Raw genomic sequence first — 19690 nt, forward strand, 5'->3', positions numbered from 1 at the left:
ATCTCAATTACACGTTTGTATCCACATGTGCTAATGCCTGAGTTCTCACAATGTCATTAGGTTTGTTTGCAGCAAAGGAACATGTACTGCTGCATAGGCATGGTTTAGAAACACAGACACAAGAAATCTGGGAGGAAGATTCTTTAGACTGCTTTTATATCTCATTGCTTCTTAATTACTGTATTCTTTAAGCTCATTGAAATGATTTACAGACTTTTAAAATTGTTAAAAGGCTACCTATTTAGTGACTGAATCTGTTGGCTGAAGAGTTACAGCCACAATGGTTGTTGCATCTGCAAATAACCTGGGATCAAATTATGTAATAACTCACAGCTCATTAAATTCCTCTGAAGAGACCAAATGACATGGGTGGTAATTTTTAGTGCAGCCTATGGTGTATAACATATGCCAGCACTTCAAGGCTGCTGTAGCTCCCAGTCTGCACAACCCCACTCCCAGGGATGGGCCCAGCTGGTGCAGGGTGCAGCAGCCTCCATGAGTACAACTGATGCTGAATGAGCAAATACGAGGGTGAATGGACCTTCTCAACTGCTTAGCTTTCAAGTCATGATGAAGATGTGAAATGGCACTTATTTCTATTTCCATATGAAGTGGTAAGATCGTATCTTCTCCACTTCAAAATCCTTCATTTAAAAACAAGGCTAAAACGTCATTTCACATAGAAGATTGCCTTATGATTGAAGTACTTACCTCCCAGATAGATGCAGAAACCTCACTTTGGTGAGGTTAGGATTTTTTTCCCCACTCACACTGTAACATTTCATCCCACTGATGATGACATGTTTGTGCTTACACCCCCATTTTCACACTCAGGCTGAGTTTTAGCCAGATGCAGTCACCCCGCAGCATTGCCACAATAGCAGTAAGACCAGCACAGGCTGCAGAGGCCACCAGTTGGGCAGTTCACCCGTAGCTGAGCTCTGTGTCACAGCTCGTGCATGAGTACTGGATTTATAGCTAGACTGAGCACATCCTCAGGAACTGAACCTCCAACACTATGTGGCAAAAGGAAGTTAAAACCTGAGGCTGCAACCACCATAGAACAGGCTAACAGGCAAAGGTAAGTGTGATTTTTGTCCATAATGCTTGCTTAATACTTTTATTCAGATGCCCTGGAAAGCTGTGTGTCATTGCTCTGGAGGAATAATTTTGAATCCAGTGGACAGGCAACTCTTTTGTCTTTTCCATCATCATCAAGCTGGCATTTTCCTGGGCTTCCAGCAGACAAAGAAATTTCCAGTATCAGTGTGTGTTCACAGTTTTGTGCATTAGTGAATGAAAAGCCAGGTCTGTGAGGTAATTGCTAATGTTGATGAAAGGAACCTTGCTTGGTTGAACAGGAAGAGGTGGTTTTGGGGCAGGAGGACAGCTCTCTCATTTGGGGACATTAAATCCATAGTTTAGATCATAACTGCCCTAATGTCTCCCACAAAAGCATTTGAAACATCACCTCAGTGGAGGTAAGACTGAGACACCAGTCTCCTTTCTTCACATCTGCCTAGCTGTTGTGCTATTTCCCATTTTATTGAAGCAGATATTAATAGAAAACATCACCGATACCTTCCATGTTTTTCTTCTGTGAGCCAGCCACAGGCAACAGCACGGTAGTCAATACAGATACTTTTGGATGGAATTAATTCAGCTCTAATCCCCATTAAACAGATAGTGGTATGTAAGTCAGGTAGTAAAAGAGACAAGTTGTCTGAAATGCTACCAGTGCAAGGGATGGGCCCTTGGGAGCCCAAGATTACAAAATGAGAAAGATATCTCAGTAAAATTTCCACAGCAGAAAACAGATACCTACAGCAGTCTTTAAATGCTTCTATGGATGTCCAAAGAGAGGGCTGCAAATCATTCTTCTCTCTGCATTTTAAAGGGCTGACTACAGAAGCAGAAACCCAAGACAGACCCACTGGATTACATTTTTCAATAAAATAACTTTTTTCATATTGTTTTTTAATAAAGCCAGCTACCCAGAGAAGAGATCAGGCCTCTGGTTGTGGTTGTACTACAAAAAAGGAGCACAAACAATAGGCAGTTTACAATGATGATTTTTCTTTTTCGGGTTTTCCAGTGGTTTTGGCTGATACATAGAGTCAACCTTCTCCATGTATATATCACCATCACCAAATACAGGTACCATTTTTCAAAGTGACAGAAACAACCTCTTATATAAAGATAATTTAAAAATAGTTATTCTCTCTGTATTAATGATTACAGTTATTTTTGTAAAGTAAAAGTGTTAACAAAGCCATTCTCAAAGAACTGAAAAACCACTCTGGGATACCCAAGTTGATCCAACAAAGGCAAATGCACACTGAAAAACCCCTGAAAACTCACATCCTTCATTTGCCTCACAATACATTTGACACAAGCTAATTCCATACAATGAAGTAACATGCGCCTTAGGTAAATCCTGTCTTTGTGGTGTGGTGCAAACCATGTGTGTACACAAGAACTACTTTTATAGCAGAAATGCTGTCATGTGAATACTATTTCTTAAGGGATAATGATTTAGATGAGACCTGCTCTGCAGCATTTGTTAAAAACACTTTGAAGTTTATGATGTACTGCCAATGTATTTCCAACTTGTTACATTTAGAAAAATCATGAATTAAGCTGAGCATTTTTGGTAAAAGGATTGAAAGTATCCTTTGATGACATAAACCAATTGACAAGTGGCTTTAAAAAAGACTGGAGTGAGAGATAGGAACTTACAAGGTATAAACAACTGCACCTGTGAGATAACACACAAAAAGGTAAAAGTTTAGAGTACAGAAAACAAAAATTAAAGAACCGTGAAAAGACATAGTAGGTACAGTGAAATAACAGTCAGTATTAGTCATGAATATGAATAGTACATGAATAGTAAATGAAGCTTGTGTAAAGCAGTGGAACGGGTGCAGAGAAGTCAAAAGAAAGAGGTCCTCTCTCATACTCTGCCAGGGAAGAGCACACACATGTAATGGTTTGTGCCTCCTGCTTTCCTGAATGAGAGGCAGATTTGGATTTTGGTTTCTGACTTGCTTTTTATTCTCCTTTAGCAGTAATTTTAGTGCCAGAATTTGGAATTCGTCATGGTTATTTCCAAAAGAAAAGCAACCTCAAACATTAAAACGAAAGTTTGTAAGTCTCACATTTAGACCAAAACCTCTCTCTCAAGGCCTGAATAGTTTGAACTGCAGAAAGAATAACAGCAGGATGTGAACATGCGTGTTTTGACCTGCAGACCTCTTCTTCCCTTCTTCATTCCCACCTCTGAGAAATGGCCTAGAGAGCTGTAACAGTCTCTCTGAGCCATTAAACAACACATCCAATAACTTGTAACTTTAAGAAAAGACAAGTATCACCTCACCTTTGTAGAAAAACTCAGCAGAGGGACCCTCCTCTGCTGGTAAGAGCCAGCAGAGCTGCTAACCCAGAGCCTTGCCAAATTGTGATTGCTTTTTTGGGGAAGAGAACGAGAGAAGACATGACCTTGGACTTCCCTTCTATGTGCTTTCAGCCCAGAATAAATTAGCTTGGATGTAGGAGGCACCACAACTGCATCAGTCTTGATCTGTGCATATTTTTAGGCTGATTAGTTTGTCCAGCTCCCTGGTGAAACACAGACTCTCTTACAGGCTTCCTGTCCGACAGAGACAAGCCCATCCTTGATCTGATGGAGCTGCACAGAAAGGTTCCTTCTCTTTCCGCAACCCCCCTGGATTTCCCTTTTTGTTACTCACCAGTACTGCTCTGGATGGTCCTCACCGTGGTGGTTGTACGTGGGGGAGATGAGGACCGCAGTGATATGCACTCATCGTCCTGTGAGCAGCCCTTCTCAATGGCCCTGACGTAGCTGTGGCTCCTCATGCGGAAGCAGCCTGGCATGGGCAGGTCCAGTGCCTCCACTGCCTGAGACTCGAGTTCACTGAACACCGACTCGCAGACGGATTCGAACTGACCATTCACCTCCATCTCACTCACCTGCAGGCAAAGACCAGGCAGGTTCAGTACATCCCATACATCAGCCTACCCGGTACATACACTCACAAGTTACTGCAGCACAATGGCCGACATCTGTTAGAAGATTCCTTCATACATGAAGAACAGGTGAATAGCACATAAACATGTTGTGTTTTACAAAGCAAGAATTGTTAGGGGAAAAAAATAATGTGTAAAAAGGGGAGATGAAAGCTTTAGGCGGAGATTCAGCACAGTTTAAGCTCTTGGTTCCTGCCAAGACTGGTGGGAAGCTGGGCGTCCTCATGGCAGTGTCTGGTTTATCTTAGCCTGCGCCAACAGCAGAGGTTGAACTTCTGGCCATCATGACCATTAGATTCAAAACCAAAAATCACTCTTTGGGGGGTGAGAAAAAAAAAAGTCAGCTTAACCCCAGTACCCATCAATGCAACCCACAGGCAAACACAGTGATAAACCTGAGGGGTTGGGAAGCTCGAAGGTAGAAGTAGTAACAAATAGTTGGGAGGGGGAGGCTGATAAGGGAACCAGCTTTGCTGCAGGGGAAAAATGTCTCTGGGCTGACTCCTTTGGTTGAGACAGTGAGAGAAGCAAAGGAATCCTTAGACCTTTTTTGGAGCAGACACTAGGTGGTGACAAAGACTTGCACTCACGCAGGTTAAAGAGCATTCAAAAGCATGTGGCCACGCTGCAGGTCTTACAAACCTGGAAACCATTTACCTCGGCTTAATTAGCAATGGCTGCTCATGTTTCTAAACTAAGAATAGAGCTCTGAACTTAGCATTAAAGCACAATAATTATCACCGTAGGAAACATGCACATGGAAACCATCACTTGAGGATTTTGTTTTCAAGCATGCAAAAGGCCAAGATTGCAAGAGAAGATAAGATTATGTTAAGGTGGTGGGAAAAAAAACATTAGAAACTCTTTTCCAGGATGAATTTTACCAAGGAAAACATTAGGCTGAGTAAGCGTAGACATAAATGAAAAGGGAAATATCGAAGAGCAGAACATATTTTTTCAAAGGGAAACTCCTTAAAAGAGCATGGAAGAGTAGTGGCTAGTACATAGTAAAGAACAATCTTACAATGGTGGAGAATAGCCATATTCCCAAATAAATATCTCTGAATTAATGCTTTTTATAAAAAACCCCAACTTCTTCATATTGGCAAATAACACTGACTCTTTGGCAGACAGCTTTGTATAAGTGTTTTGTGTCCAGCTAAATAAGTAACCTAACCTAATGTTCATACAGTTGCCTCTGAGACCTGAATTTCAGTGCTGCTTCCTCCTAGGTACATCCTGACCCTCCTTCTAGAGCATCAGCCCATACCCTATGCAAAGTGCCTTACTACAAAATACACAGGTGAATACTCTGAGGTTGCAATGCTTATGTAGAGTACCACAGAAGTTCAAATTACAGCTCCATTTTGAATGACACATGTATTTGTTATGGCCACAATTGAAGTCCTGGCATCAATGATGTCACGTGCTTTTTTTGACATTTCAATGACTTGACATACCAATAATAAGGGGCCAGTATCTGGCACCAAAAATCCTTCCCTGCTGCACTTCTGGACTAGTGTAAGAAAATTATTTTATCCAGGTTAATTTATCCAAATGACCCACTTAAGTAAACAGGTCAAAAATCATTCCAAGGAGCTACAGAATTTAGCAGATGAACTACTGGCCCACTGCCCTGTGGGGTGCTGGCACTTTTGCATTTTTTCAGATCTGTCCCTCACCAATTCAATCATACAAGCATGTTGTATTCAAGGACAGGCTATTTTATGATGTTAAAACTCATAAACTGAATGTGTCAGAGCAACGTTTATTTTTTTCTAGTTTAGAATGAGCATGAAGAGATCTTGCAGAATTTCAGGGCAATAATACCTTTTCACTTAATATATACACTGTGACATTTGTACTATATAGGTGAAAAGTTCAGAGGTGCACAGGGTTAAGAATGTATACAACATCATAAAGAAAGCTTTAAAAATTCTGATAAAATACTAATAAAATTGTGAAATGCAAAATATTACAGACTTAATTTTCCTTAGCATCTCGCTCAGCATGTGAACATGTTTTTTTTTGGAGGCATTCAAAAAAATTCGATTTCAGGTACTAAGCACAAGATCCTTAAGAGAACCCTGTTTAAAGACACTATTGTAGAGCACCTGCTTTCGAAAAAGAAAAATAAAACTCTGGAATGCTCCTTCAAACAAATTGCATGTTGTGCCACCCATCCATTTGCAAAGGGCAGGTTATGCATTATCAAATGTTACCCTCTCAAAACCAAGATTGTGTGAAAACATTTCTGTTTTCTCAAAGATGTTTTGAAAATGTGTGGCATGCAACAGCCTGATTCCACTTAAAGCAAAATCCAGTTTCTTCTATTGCAAGGGCTTGGCTGGTGTCCAGCATGGCGGCTGTTCTCTGGGCTGCTGTGGGTGTGTGTCACCCACCTGACTGATGGTGCTCATGGCTCTCATGTAGCTCTCGTTGCGGGAGCGGAACTTGGGGGATGTCAGCAGCCCTGCGGGGTCCAGGCTGTCCAGGCTCCTGTTGATGGAGACTTCGCTTACTGCCCTCAGGTAACTGTGGCTCCGGATCTGAAGCTTTGGCGAGTGTTCACTGGATATCCTGGGAGGTTTGGGAAAAAAGAAAAAAAGAAGAAAAAGAAATTAGATATTCCATCAAATCTAAATGGACTTACCAGGAGTGGGCTAAAGAAAGGAGAGGCCAATAGTAAGATTGGCTGTGTGATCCTAAACACATCAGCTGAACATTCACTTCTTGAAATCCAGTTGGTAGGAACGGTAGGGGCTCTATGCCTCTAAAGGGTTGTTCCTCTGTGAAAACCTGGTGCTGATCAGACCTGCTGGTGCTGTGACTCTGACACCCACGTATGTACCCATGTAATGGGGCTGCTTCTCATGGAACTTTCAAGAGTGTATAGGCAAATAGGGTAAGCAAATCATATATAACATGCAAATGCACTCATGGTGCATCTTAACCCGGGAAACAATTCCAAGAACTTGGGGCACCTGATAAGGTTTGATGTGCTTTAAATTTTATTTTATTCCTGGCTTAAGCCAAAAGTTGAGCAAACGTGGGCTAGGTAAGTAGCTTTACATGACTTGATGTCAAATTAGAAGTTTAAAAACCACAGTTGTGTTCCTGAGGTGATAATATTCCCCGACTTTCCAATACCAGTGACAGATGAGATGCACAAGTAGTCAGAAACAAACAAAAAAACACCCATAGGTAATGTGCACAAACTGCAGTACTTCTGCCATATGTGCTTAAAGTCAACTAGCAAAGGTTATAACGCGTAGCTACAATCCTCCACCTGTGAGATGTTTTATCCTCTGAAAATGCCGGCTAAGTGCTGTCTTCACAATCTGAGCCATCCTATAAAGATGTGAGTCACAAAAAGTGATCCAAGTCATGTCTCTTATGCAATGCAATTTGTTTTGGGGATATTTATTTTTAAACAATTAATCAATGGATAAAGTATTCTTCAATATTTTTATTGGAATATCTTTAACATTCTCTCAGTATTACGACGTAAATGAATTAAGATATTAACTAAGTCTTCCATTTTTAAATGTAAATCTCACATGGATGTTTGCAGGTATATGACAGAAAGATCTGTAACCTAATTACAGTCTTAATCTTGGGTCCCTACTCTTTAGAAATGCATACACAGCTGACCTGAAGAGAATCCATTTTATGTCTAATTCCTCAAGCATTTGCGGATATTTTGTATTCAAGTAGCTAACGATGGTAATTAGTATGAGCAATTTCCCAGTGGCATGCACAATTCTGGTAATTGTCAATGTATTTTAGGAGGACAATTCCATTGTGTAATCGCACACCTAAGTAGTTCAGAAACTGGGTCTGTTTCTGAATGGTACAATACCGTAATAAAATCTAGGTCATCTCTACAACACTGTATTCACTGGCTGCTAATTATCTGCCTAATAAAAATACATAAACTTATGCTAATTACTCAATATTCCTGTCACAAGATGAAAATAAAGCCTTCACTTGCCATTTTCACTGTGCATACGGTGCAATACAGCAGCCATATTCATATACTTTGACTCCTTACGCCATTTGATTCCACATGACAAAACTAGAAAGCTTTCTAGACATCATAATTAGTGGTGTTTCAAACTCAAAAAAAGGAAGAGAAAATGATGAAAAAGTGACCGTTAGTAGCAGTTAGCTACAACATTTTGACAACTAACACTAACTGTGGAACTCCTGGGAAAAAAAAAGTGTCTGTTATTTGATAAAAAAAAAGAAATCAAAAATTAAAAAAGATAAAATAGAATGAATAATTCAACAGACAATGTTTCAGATGCATGTGAACTACTTCACCACCCTGCAGATCTGTAAAGTGATGAGCATTGCCTGAAATGCATTTCTTAAATTAATTCAAGATGTATTTTATGAATACGTTGTGAACAGTTTGCTGCCAATATGTGACATGCAAAATTCAAATACGCTTGATTAGCTGCCAGTTAGTCAAATACGTCACCTGAGGCTGTCACTGTTCACTGATTAGCTGAGCTCACAAGAAGACTGCAGCACATCACCAAATTCAGCACACTGATATTGCCAGACAGAAATTTGCAAGTGCTGAGGCAGGTGCCCTTTGAAGATTGGAACCAATATGATAAGATGCAGGTACCCATAGGAGCAAGTTTTTGCTGTGGCAGCCAGAGTACAGACCAGATCAGATGCTTCAAGTGTCATGGAAAGCCACCACAAAAGGTACAGAAATTCATTTTCTGTATGCATTAGTGTTGCATAACAACATTTTCCCAACTCTGTTTGAAACAAGGGCATCCATCCATGAGAGTAAATGTTCCCCTGTCATTTCAGATGTGGGTGGTCAGCACAGCTGCCTTCTTTTTCTGCCTTGTTTTGTTCCTGACTATATGACTGGCCAGTTTGGCACATATTTAGAACCATATTTTACAGGTGGTCACTTATCTTAGCCTGCGCATACCTCCCGTCTGTTGTATAAAACAGATTAGGATATTGGCAGCTGTTGGAGGAGGTGGCTCCTTCATACCGATTGCTACAATCACTGTTTCACTAGATGCAGTGATGGGAAAAAAAAAGATTTAAAGCATAGACAAAGAAACATCTGAAGGTTTGCATTTATAATGATGACTACTGCTTTTATAGCTGTGTAATAAATTGTCACTATATTCTACAGTACACTTCAATGAACAGCTGAAATACCACTGGAAATTTTGAAAACGTTCTATTAGGAATAAATCTGGCTATGTATGACAGGGAAAGATCTGAATACCTAGTTTATTTTCTCAGAGTTACTATTACCACTAACCTCTAAATGAAAATATTATTTTCTTCCTTAAGGGATCAACTCCGTCTTCTATTTGTCCTGCATTACCTAAGTTTGTCTTTGTGCCATCAGAATTTCCACAACTAAGTATGACAGACAAGGAACTGACACTTTGGGACAGCTCTTTGGCCAACACAAAATGGTCTGTTAGCTCCACTCACTGCATTGGATATATTAATTAGCAGGAGGAGGATGTGAATTATTAAAGACCTTGAATGAGTTCCTCAAGCATGCTGCATCATTTCTGTGCTGCATTGCCTGCCAGTGTGAAATGGGACAAGCACTGAAGGGTAGTCCTGAGCTCAGTTCCAGAGCCCTTTCAGAGGGGCTTATACACAGCTCATCCTCACTGCTATGGTAAAAGACAGATTTTTGCCTGGGAGACTTCTAGTTCCTAGTGGATACATGATGTGATGATGTTGGTTGAAGCAGCATTGAGGGAGCTTGCAGTGGGCATGGGGAGCCCAGGTGGCAGGTCCCCAAACCTGCTGCACCGTCCTTTTTCCCCGTACTGCTACCCTTACCCCAGGCCTCACCCCAGAGGATGGGAGCACTGCCACAATGGAAGCACACCGATAATGCACAGGGCGGGAGGAGTAGCACTGCTGGAAGTGCTTCCCAAGAACCACGGCAAGAGACACCAGGAGAAGATGAGAGCTTTGGCTTTTTGCCACTCTGCTGGCTGCCACTGCGGGTGTCCCAAGGGGACTGATCAGAAAAGGAGCCAGCCTTGTGCTGAGGTGTGTGGAAATGGAGTCTGCCAAGTCCCGGTGGGGAAATAAAGGCTCCCCTGGGTAAAGGAAGGCAAGTACTTATGATGCACACTGTGCCTCAGGGAAGATGGAGGTACCCCTCCTGTGAGGGCAAAATGCTACTGAAAGCCCATGAGAGGCTCTGAGAGGCAGGAGAGTGTTCATTTAAGCAGAAAACACATTTTAGTGAAGCATCTAAAACTGGAGATCATGTAGGTGTGTAAAGGAAATCTGTAAGCTACTTTTGCATACTGACCTTTGGTTTCTGCTCTGTACATTTCAGACATACTGACGCCGATTCTCCTGGTTTCATTCAAATATAGAAATGAAAAGATTTAAAATGCACACACCTAATCACCCCTACCACTGTTGCAACATGTTAATAAGTACTTTTAACCAAGTGTTACAGATGTGTTTGCATTCACACTGTCTTAATTCAGATGGCAACACATTTTGGTCCCTAATTTGCTTAACTGACTATTTGCAGAGTAAGGAGTTGGTCAGCACAGGTAAGCATGGGAGGAGCCAGGCTTAGCTGATTTGCTCTGGTTTGTACAAGGAAGTCTGAGATAGAGGCAGGAAATAGCCTTAGCCTAGTGCTCGACTCAGATGACGGTCCAGGATGAATGAAGGGGGAAGGAAAGCTATACGCTAACTTTACATAGTGCCTTGTCATTTCTGAGTTGTATATGCTGGCTATAATTTAGTTCAAATATATATTAAAGGGTTTAAAACGCAGTGTTAGCAGATTAAAAGTGAAATAGCTTTGAATATATTCCTGGAATGGTTCCTTTGCCTTCAAAATGTCTTTCAAATGCCAAAGAGAAGGTAGACAACAGGGATTTACAAGAGCAGGCAAGTTTAGTTTCAGATATTTCCTTTTAATTTAGGAAAGCACAATGCACTCTGTCATATATGTGCTCTTTATGAAAAACAATTTCATTTATTATCCTTCATTTCTGAATGAAAAAAGGGAAAGACAAGACTGATGAAGGCTGGTCTTTTTTCCCCTTTAGGCCAGTCACAATATAAAAAAGCATTACAATGAAAAGTAGTCCTAAGACTGTATTGTATTCTGCAAGTTCAGCATTCAGATTCATAGCACAAATTGCAGCGTTGTGCCAGATGGGTACTGTGCTCTGCCAACAGAAAATGACAAAGCAGAATAAAGTGAAAGTCCAGAAACATGTCCTGAATACTTCTGTAAGCCAGCAGAGGAGTGTGCTAAAACTTGCCTTCAAACAAACAGAAAGCCCCCGACAGCACACCACATGCAACCCAAACCTAAGAAAAAATAAACCTCAGAACCACCACTATTGCTAAATATCTCAGCTCTCATTTCTGTAGCCTATAACGGACAGCTTAGTTCCCTGTGGCTTAATTATCTGCAGCTGAATGCCCCACCTCTGATATGGCTGGTGGGCACATACAATGTACATTTCTGTACTTAATTTTATTTGCATTTTACTATTGCTAGAAGGTAAAATAATCCAGGGAAGTCTGACGGGACAAACACTGAAGGACATCAGGGAGGAACATCTACAGAACAAAGTTATTCAAGTGCATCTGTCTGATCCCAGTCATGATACGGGTCACCAGGCTGGGGTAATTTGATCATGTTGGCACCTATGTTCTGCTGCTTTTTCGGTGCAGCAAACACAAAGCTGTCATGCTACCGACGGAGACAAGGCAGCACAATAAACAGTTTTGAGCATTCTCCCCCCTCACCAGGGACTTTTCTAGGTTTTGAAAATCTGCTTTTCTGTTTATAATGAAGTGAACCTCCTCATGGGGATTTCCTACCTTGAAGCTAAAAAAAATAATAAAATCTCTCAAGTCCTTTGTGTGTTGCTAAAGAGTCAAGTGTGAGAAAGAAAAATCTAAAACTTGGAGACAACCAGAAAAAGCTAATCTGCTGAAGAACAATTCAATGTTATCAGCACGAAATTGGCATTTGCTTCCTTTTGCATTATAAAAGATTCCACCACCAGACTACAAATCATCCTTGCTTCATGAACCAGCCAACACATACCACAAAACTGCATGGAACATGCCTGTGTCACGGGGTTTGTCACACAGTGAGAAAAGGCAGAAATTGCAGTACAGTGTACTTGTTTCTCTGCCTGATTTTTCAGGTTCTGCTAGGGCTGAAGAGGAAAGTACTTAAAAAAAAAATAAATCCAGAAGACCACACAGCTTGGTGTCATGCAGCTCTCTAACGTGTCTATCTGCAGCTGTTGTGGGTTTTTTGAGTAAGCACATGGTGTCCTGCCAGAGAGATCCTGTTTGTTTGATAGAGGGCAGCAAGAACTGGATCAACATTTTTTAGTAGCAAATGCTTCTAAAAAGCCCAGTCCTTTTTAAAACTCTTCATGTCTGGCTACTGCCAGCTTCAGAATCAGCCATGAAACCACTTCTTTTTGATTTTATTACAAACCTGCTTCCCTCTCAAAAGACATGGAATCATTGGGTTGTTTTATTTCTTTTTGGGGTGTGGGGGTGCTGAGGTTGTATAACCATGTTTCAAGAGCATCTGTAGTCCTTAATAAGTGATAAAATGTTAGCAGAGCTGGTTACTGTATAAAAATTCACATATACATTAAAGCAAAGCTTCCCCTTTATTTCAAAGACACTCTCAGGTGCTGTGTACAACAAAAACAATAGGCTAATGAATTGAAGGTTGACATGCTGTATCTTCTCTCTGCTTTCTAGACATAATGAAAGAACAGGGCACAGCATGGAAGGGGCACATAATGCCATATGCAGTTGAGCTGGTAAGAGAAGCAGATGGAAGATGATGCAGACAGACATTATACAATTCCCTTTAATCAGAAATCTGGTCTACATGCTGGTGCTGATGCCCATGTAGGGGTGTGTGTAGGGGTAATAGTTGTGAGCATTCTGTGCCACCTTGGAGAGTGAAGAGATGCTGAAGCGTAGAAACAGTTCAACCTAGATGAACCAGCTCAACCCAGTGATGCCAGGGTAAGTAATTTCAGTGCAACAACACACAATTTTTGTTTACACTAGAAGAGAAGTGCATCCTCTCTTGTCACACCTAGCAGGGTAAGATATAACATCATCAATAGCACCTAGCTTGAGAAGAATAGCTTTCATCTCAGAAGACCCTCTGAGGAAAGCTGTGGGCCTTCACGTCCCGTTGCCAATCTTACTGAGTACATGCTTAAAAGGCTTTTTGGAGATTCTTGCTTGAAGAAAAGATGTCTGAACCTAGACTGAATGTGTGACACAAGGCCCTTGCTTTTTTCAGCACAAGTCTCCTTTGAGCTGCCACTAATAATCCCAGGAAAAAGTGCTGCTGACCAAAAGAGGGATATATTTATCTAAGCTAGAAAAGCTCTTGACTTGTATCAGGTATAGCACTAAGAACGAATGCTCCTGGAGGGCCTGAGCAGGTCAGCCATGCCTGTAGCCCTGTCTGGGGCCCTTTGGCCCAAGTTGGGGTGAAGATGAATTCTTTGGTGCTCTCCCTATTAAAGCACTCCATTACTGCTTTGATGAACTCTCTTTTTGATGGCACAAAAGTTAAACTCTCCTTCCTGCAGAAGGCGTTCCTTCAGCTCCCCTTGGCGAGGCTAGGCTCACGTATCTGATTTCACATCATGTTATGCTCTTGGTTACTTCAGTGATTAGCAACCTGCTACACCACTTAGACACACACAAGTCCATGGGACCAGATGGGATCCACCCAAGGGTACTGAGGTAGCTGGTGGAATGTCCACCAAGCCACTTTCCATCATTTATTAGCAGTGTTGGCTAACCGAGGAAGTCCCAGTAGATTGAAGGTTAGCAAATGTGCCATCCATCTACAAGGAGGGCCTGTCAATATGACCTTGGTGCCTGGCAAGGTTGTGGAGCAGATCATGTTGAGTGACATCATGCAGCACATACAGGACAACCAGGTGATCACGCCCAGTCAGCATGGTTTTATGAAAGGTAGGTTCCTGCTTGACTAACCTGACCTCCTTCCATGACAAGGTGACCCGCTTAGTAGATGAGGGAAAGGCTGTGGATATTGTGTACTTAGACTTTAGTAAAGCCTTTGACACCATTTCCCACAGCATTCTGCTGGAGAAACTGGCTGCTCATGGCTTGGACGGGTGTACTCCTCACTGGGTAAAAAACTAGCTGGATGGCTGGGACCAAAGAGTTGTGGTGAATGGAACTAAATCCAGCTGGTGGCCGATCAGTAGTTGTGTTTCTCAGGGCTCAGTGTTGGGGCCAGTTCTGTTTAACATCTTTATCAATGATCTGGATGAGGGGATCGAGTGCACCGTCAGTAAGTTTGCAGATGACACCAAGTTGAGTGGGAGTGTTCATCTGCTTGAGAGTAGAAAGGCTCTACAGAGGGATCTAGACAGGCTGGATCGATGGGCCTAGGCCAACTGTATGAAGTTCAACAAGGCTAAGTGCCAGGCCTTGCACATGAATCACAAAAACCCCATGCAATGCTACAGGCTTGGGGAAGAGTCGCTGGAAATCTGCCTGGTGGAAAAAGACTTGGGGATGTTGGTCGACAGCCAGATGAATATGAACCGGCAGTGTGCCCAGGTGGCCAAGAAGTCCAATAGCATCCTGGCTGGTATCAGAAATAGTGTGGCCAGCAGGACTAGGGGAGTGATCGTCCCCCTGTACTCAGCACTGGTGAGGCCACAGCTCAAATACTGTGCTCAGTTTTGGGCCCCTCACTACAAGAAAGACATTGAGGTGCTGGAGTGTGTCTGAAGAAGAGCAATGAAACTGGTGAAGGTCTAGAGCACAAGCCCTATGAGGAGCAGCTGAGGGAACTGGGGTTGTTTAACCTGGAGAAAAGGACGCTCAGGGGAGACCTTATTGCTCTCTACAACTGCCTGAAAGGAGGTTGTAGCGAGGTGGGTGTCGATCTGTTTTCTCAAGTAACTAGTATTAGAATGAGAGGAAATGGCCTCAAGTTGTGCCAGGGAAGGTTTAGATTGGATATTAGGAAAAATTTCTTCACTGAAAGGGTTGTCAGGTATTGGAACAGGCTGCCCAGGGAAGTGGTTGAGTCACCATCCCTGGCGGTATTTAAAAGACATGTAGATGTGGCGCTTAGGGACGTGGCTTAGTGGTGGACTTGGCAGTGTTAGGTTGATGGTTGGACTTCATCTTAAAGGCCTTTTCTAACCTAATTAATTCTGTGCCACCTCTCTCCTCTAGTGAGACTCAAAAGTCATCCACAGTCTGCTGAGATTAACTAATATATTAGTAACTGAAGCATTTCAGTCTGCCAGTCAGCCACCTGATAGCATGTGTTTGAGGGCAAGGCCTCCAAGAAGGAGGGAAGGAGATGCCTCCAGGTGTGCTCAGGCACAGCTTTCAGCATTGGACATGGACCGCTTCGCTGCCACTTCTGTAATTGCTGCTATTGTCGTAAGTGAGTCAAATCATACTGTCATTTTTCTCCTCTTGGGTGTCTGGTAACACACTCAAAACATCCTCTAGCACACCTGCGGATCTGTACTTCCTGACACATTTGTGGTGAGAACAGAAGTTTGAGTCTCAATCTGTATTAATATTAAGCTTACTCCTACTCAGAATACTGTCAGACAGCTTTTTTCTTTTTTTAACCTCAGGGTATCTGGGATCAAGATATTCCCCATTGCAGTCTTTGTGCTATTATACAAAAAATCAGTCTCCACAAGCTCGGACTTCACCTGCTTAATTTAATTTTCAGGTCTCCCCCATTCACACATTAAAAGTTGATTAATTCTGCCAGTGGGAAAAACCAAGAATTACCCTTCTCTGCCAAACCACAGGAGGAAGGCAGTTACTTTTCAGGAATGTCACCCGGCGGTGTGCTGAGCTGGCTGCAAAACCAGCCCTCCCTGCTTAGCACTGCAATTTATGCAGGAGCTCTGGCTTGCTCCTGGGAGTGGGAGGATAGTGCTCCAGCTCAGCTAAAAGGCATCTTTTGGGCAGAATTCCCGTAACTGAAAGTCCTCCTGTGCTACTCCAAGTTACAATATTGCACAGTGTTTATCTACAAATAATGTTTTCTAGGTAAATACTAAAAAAAGTATTTGCCGTTGAATGTCACTGCAGTGTTTATTTAAGAGCAATTTTTCCTGACAAACTGCAATGCTTTTTCAGTGTTCAGTGTCCTCAGCTCCACAGGGACCTGAAACCGGGTGATGGTCACCCACACACTGCATGGCCGTGAGCCTGCAAGCCCTGCCACGTGCCTGCTTCTGAGTCACCTAGTTCAGAAAGACACTTCCAAACATGCAGGCAAGATCTGTATAAACATCTCCCAGTGAGATTAGGAGCACATTTTAGTTTTGCAAGTCAACACCGTTACTCTAAAACCTTCACGTAAATAACAGCCACCTGAATTTTCCAAAAATGTATTTTACATATACAGCATTTTTTCACTTCCTAGTCAGGCTTCTGACATTTCAAAAGCTTCAGTTACCTACTAAAAAAAAAAAGAAAAAAACCGATTCAACACCATCTGTACAGACGTGCAACACAAACCAAACTACTGGAGAAACTCTGAAAAGCAAGTACATTTTAAAGCAATGAGGAGGGTGCGCTAGTAACTCTGCAAGGGAGAAGGGAAAAATCCCAAATCCAACTAAGTTAAGGGGCTGAGCTCACCTTCTTACATCTCTGAGTAACAGCACTACCTCCAAAGGCATGTTTGAGAAAGCAAGATTCAATACAAGACAAAGCATGCTACCTGACAAATACTTTGAGTATCTCACCTGCTGTGGGCATGCATTATTTCTTGAAAACATCTGCAAATTGTTCACCTGGACTGTAATATGTGCTGGTAATATGTCTCCTCTCTTGATGGGTTCATTTTGAAAGATCATACGTGCACTCTTACTAAGTGGCTATTTCAGTATCCTCAATTTTATCTGGTTTGTATTAGAACAACACTAGTTTAAAATGCTTGAAGTGAAGACTGATTTTTCTTCTTCTCTAAGCAAGTACTTCTAGCTTACTACATTTTGTTTCTCTGCAGACACCTGGGAGGTAGTGACTTGAAATGGGATCCAGCTACTCCTGATGGCACAGGGGTTGAGAGCGGGGTGATAAGACAGAGCAGTGACCTCCTGGATAACTCTACAGCTAGTTTCTCCAGCTGTGTCTGGACAAGTATAGCTTGGAGCTCAGATATGACTTGCAGCTGTCTTTCCCTGATAAAAAAAGCAAAGATTTTTGGGGAAACTGTTCAACTGGGAGTTACCACTGACTAAGATAAAACCCTGCAGCTTCTGTCATACCAAAGAAGCTGGAAGTACTAACTTTTCTTCTATATTTTTATTTAAAGTAATGCCTAGAATATAAATAAATTAAAAAATAATGGTATGCAGTAGGGTTTCTGGCAAATTCTCTACTGATTCTCTGGGCAGCAGTCTACTTCTCTGGGGGATTTTCCCTTTTATCACTGATCTTGCACAGCAAAAGTGATACCCCAGGAACAGGGAGACTTTCCCTCCGTGGAACTTTACCAGAGCTATTCCTCACAAAAAAGGAGCTGTTACCACTTCCCCTTCAGGTGCTTTTACATCAAAAGAAATCCCTCAAATCAAACCCAGTTAATTTCAGAAATCCAGTTATCCATGTGTATTTTATAGTTCTCTCCATTCCAATGTCTTTCCAGTTTTGTTCCGCAGTGATTACAAAAAGACTTGTCTGCTGTACTGAGATACAACATGAAGCTATAACCTGTTATTGCAGGTATGTATATATACATACATATCCATATAGGTATATATATATATACACACACACCATATATCTATATGTAGTGGTCTGGGCAAGCTGGCTTGTCAATGCTTTTATAAACAGGGCTAAAGCACTTAATGCCTCAAGGTGAAAGTCTGCAGTTGATTTCCATTATGAAAACTTCTGACAAATAGAAGTTTGCACAAAAGATGTAAAATTATGCTTAACATATTTTTAGATTTCTTTTTCTTTTTTTAAAAAACAGATGCCTTCTGTGCTATAGGCTATCATTGGGCCAAACTTGTACAGAATGAACACTGATAAAGCAGAACTAATTATATTTTGGAGTATGAGAGAACAAAGAATAAAATGTCTTGAGAAGGCTGCATAATAATGCAAAATCCATCTGGGCACTGAAAGGGAATTTTTTTTTTTAATTATTTGAAATAGGTATCTTTTAATCCTATGAAATGGAAATATCTTGAAACATTTATTTGGGTCTGGGAGGAAAGGAATGGACAAGCCATTATCATGCTGTTAGTGTGAAGTGCAATGATTCAGATGGAGACACAAGAATGTAAAAATTTTTCTGAAGAGTGGATACTCTTCAGGGTTGAGGATCTTCAAAGGGGTTGTGCACCTCATTTTAAAGGAAGAAAGCCTTAACTCCTGAGAAAGTCAGCTGACTTGACCTGTGACAGTAGGCATTCTTAAGTATTTCTAAATACTTATTTGAATTTAATTATCATACTTAGAATTAAAATATGTGGCTTACTGAATTGGGACACTGCTCTTTTCCAATAAAAAAGCAAAAAAATCCAGCAAGGTCAGAAGAAAAAGAGAAAAAAATTCCCAAACATTGTGTTTGCATAGGGAAAGGAATAAAGCTAGTTCCTTACAGAGGACTGGTTACTAGTGTGCTCTCTATCCCATATAAATCACAAAAACAACCAACCACTTGTGAATGAGTTAAGCATTCTCTCTGCTTTTCAGAACACAATTAAGATGGCCTTCTGTCCTACTCAGATTAAAACACCTGTATATCTATGCTTTTGTTTAAGAAAACATAACAGGAAAAAAAAAAGACAAATAAACAGTACAATTTTCTGGAGAAATAACTTCTTGGCATTTTAAACCATTGGCAATGGACTGTGGCTTATGGGTTTGGATTTCAGCGTTGACAGAAATTTGCTGTGTGACCTGGAGAAGAAGTCATATAAACTCTTGGGCTCAGAAAGCAGGTATGTTAATACTTCCCCACAGTGCCTCTCAGGTGGCTTTCTGATGCTAAATTAAAGTTAGCAAACATGACTGAGGTTCTTTGATGGAAGAGAAGAGCTGCACCGTATTTTTATTATATTACTGGAAGTCAAGGTGACAGAATGACTGAAATAATAAACTTCAGTCCCAGAGACAGATATTGTATATAAAGCGGAATAGCTGGTTAATAAAGAATGGTGTGATGGTCAAAAGGTACTTTAGAAGAAAGGCATTTTTCGATTAAAACCATTATTGACTATGGAGAGTGATTTACGATATCATCTCAAGACTATAGTTTCGCTGATGTAAGACAAAACTCCTTGAAAAGATCTCCAGTCTCATGAAACTTCAGTGATCTATGGAAAAGTTTAATGCCTAAAATGTCAATTTTAAGCAAAGCATAATGAAACCTATATTACTTTCTCAAGCGTCACAACTCTTTTGAGGGGCGCTGCAATTCCGCCCTGAAGTTACATCATTTAATTGTGTTGTATGAGTAAGTACCCTCTTCCTTAGATGACCTCTTCCTTGAATGGCTGTTGTACTTATGGCAGCTAGTTTTACTGCTTGGATTTTTTATCACCTTGATTAG

At 41.3% G+C, this 19690-nt stretch overlaps 1 protein-coding gene across 4 annotated transcripts in view; it reads right to left on the bottom strand.

Annotated features, from left to right (window-relative positions):
• DLGAP1 (DLG associated protein 1) overlaps positions 1–19690 on the bottom strand; it is a 434783-nt gene that overhangs the window by 92803 nt on the left and 322290 nt on the right. For all 4 annotated transcript variants that reach the window (XM_074821449.1, XM_074821461.1, XM_074821455.1 and 1 more), the window contains 2 exons: positions 6450–6627; positions 3750–3990 (listed from right to left, as the gene is read on the bottom strand). In XM_074821449.1, the coding sequence (XP_074677550.1) occupies positions 3750–3990; positions 6450–6627 (419 nt within the window). The remainder of the gene's footprint in view (positions 1–3749; positions 3991–6449; positions 6628–19690) is intronic.

The sequence above is a fragment of the Strix aluco genome, chromosome 1 (assembly GCF_031877795.1).
Source record: "Strix aluco isolate bStrAlu1 chromosome 1, bStrAlu1.hap1, whole genome shotgun sequence".
Classification (NCBI taxonomy): domain Eukaryota; kingdom Metazoa; phylum Chordata; class Aves; order Strigiformes; family Strigidae; genus Strix; species Strix aluco.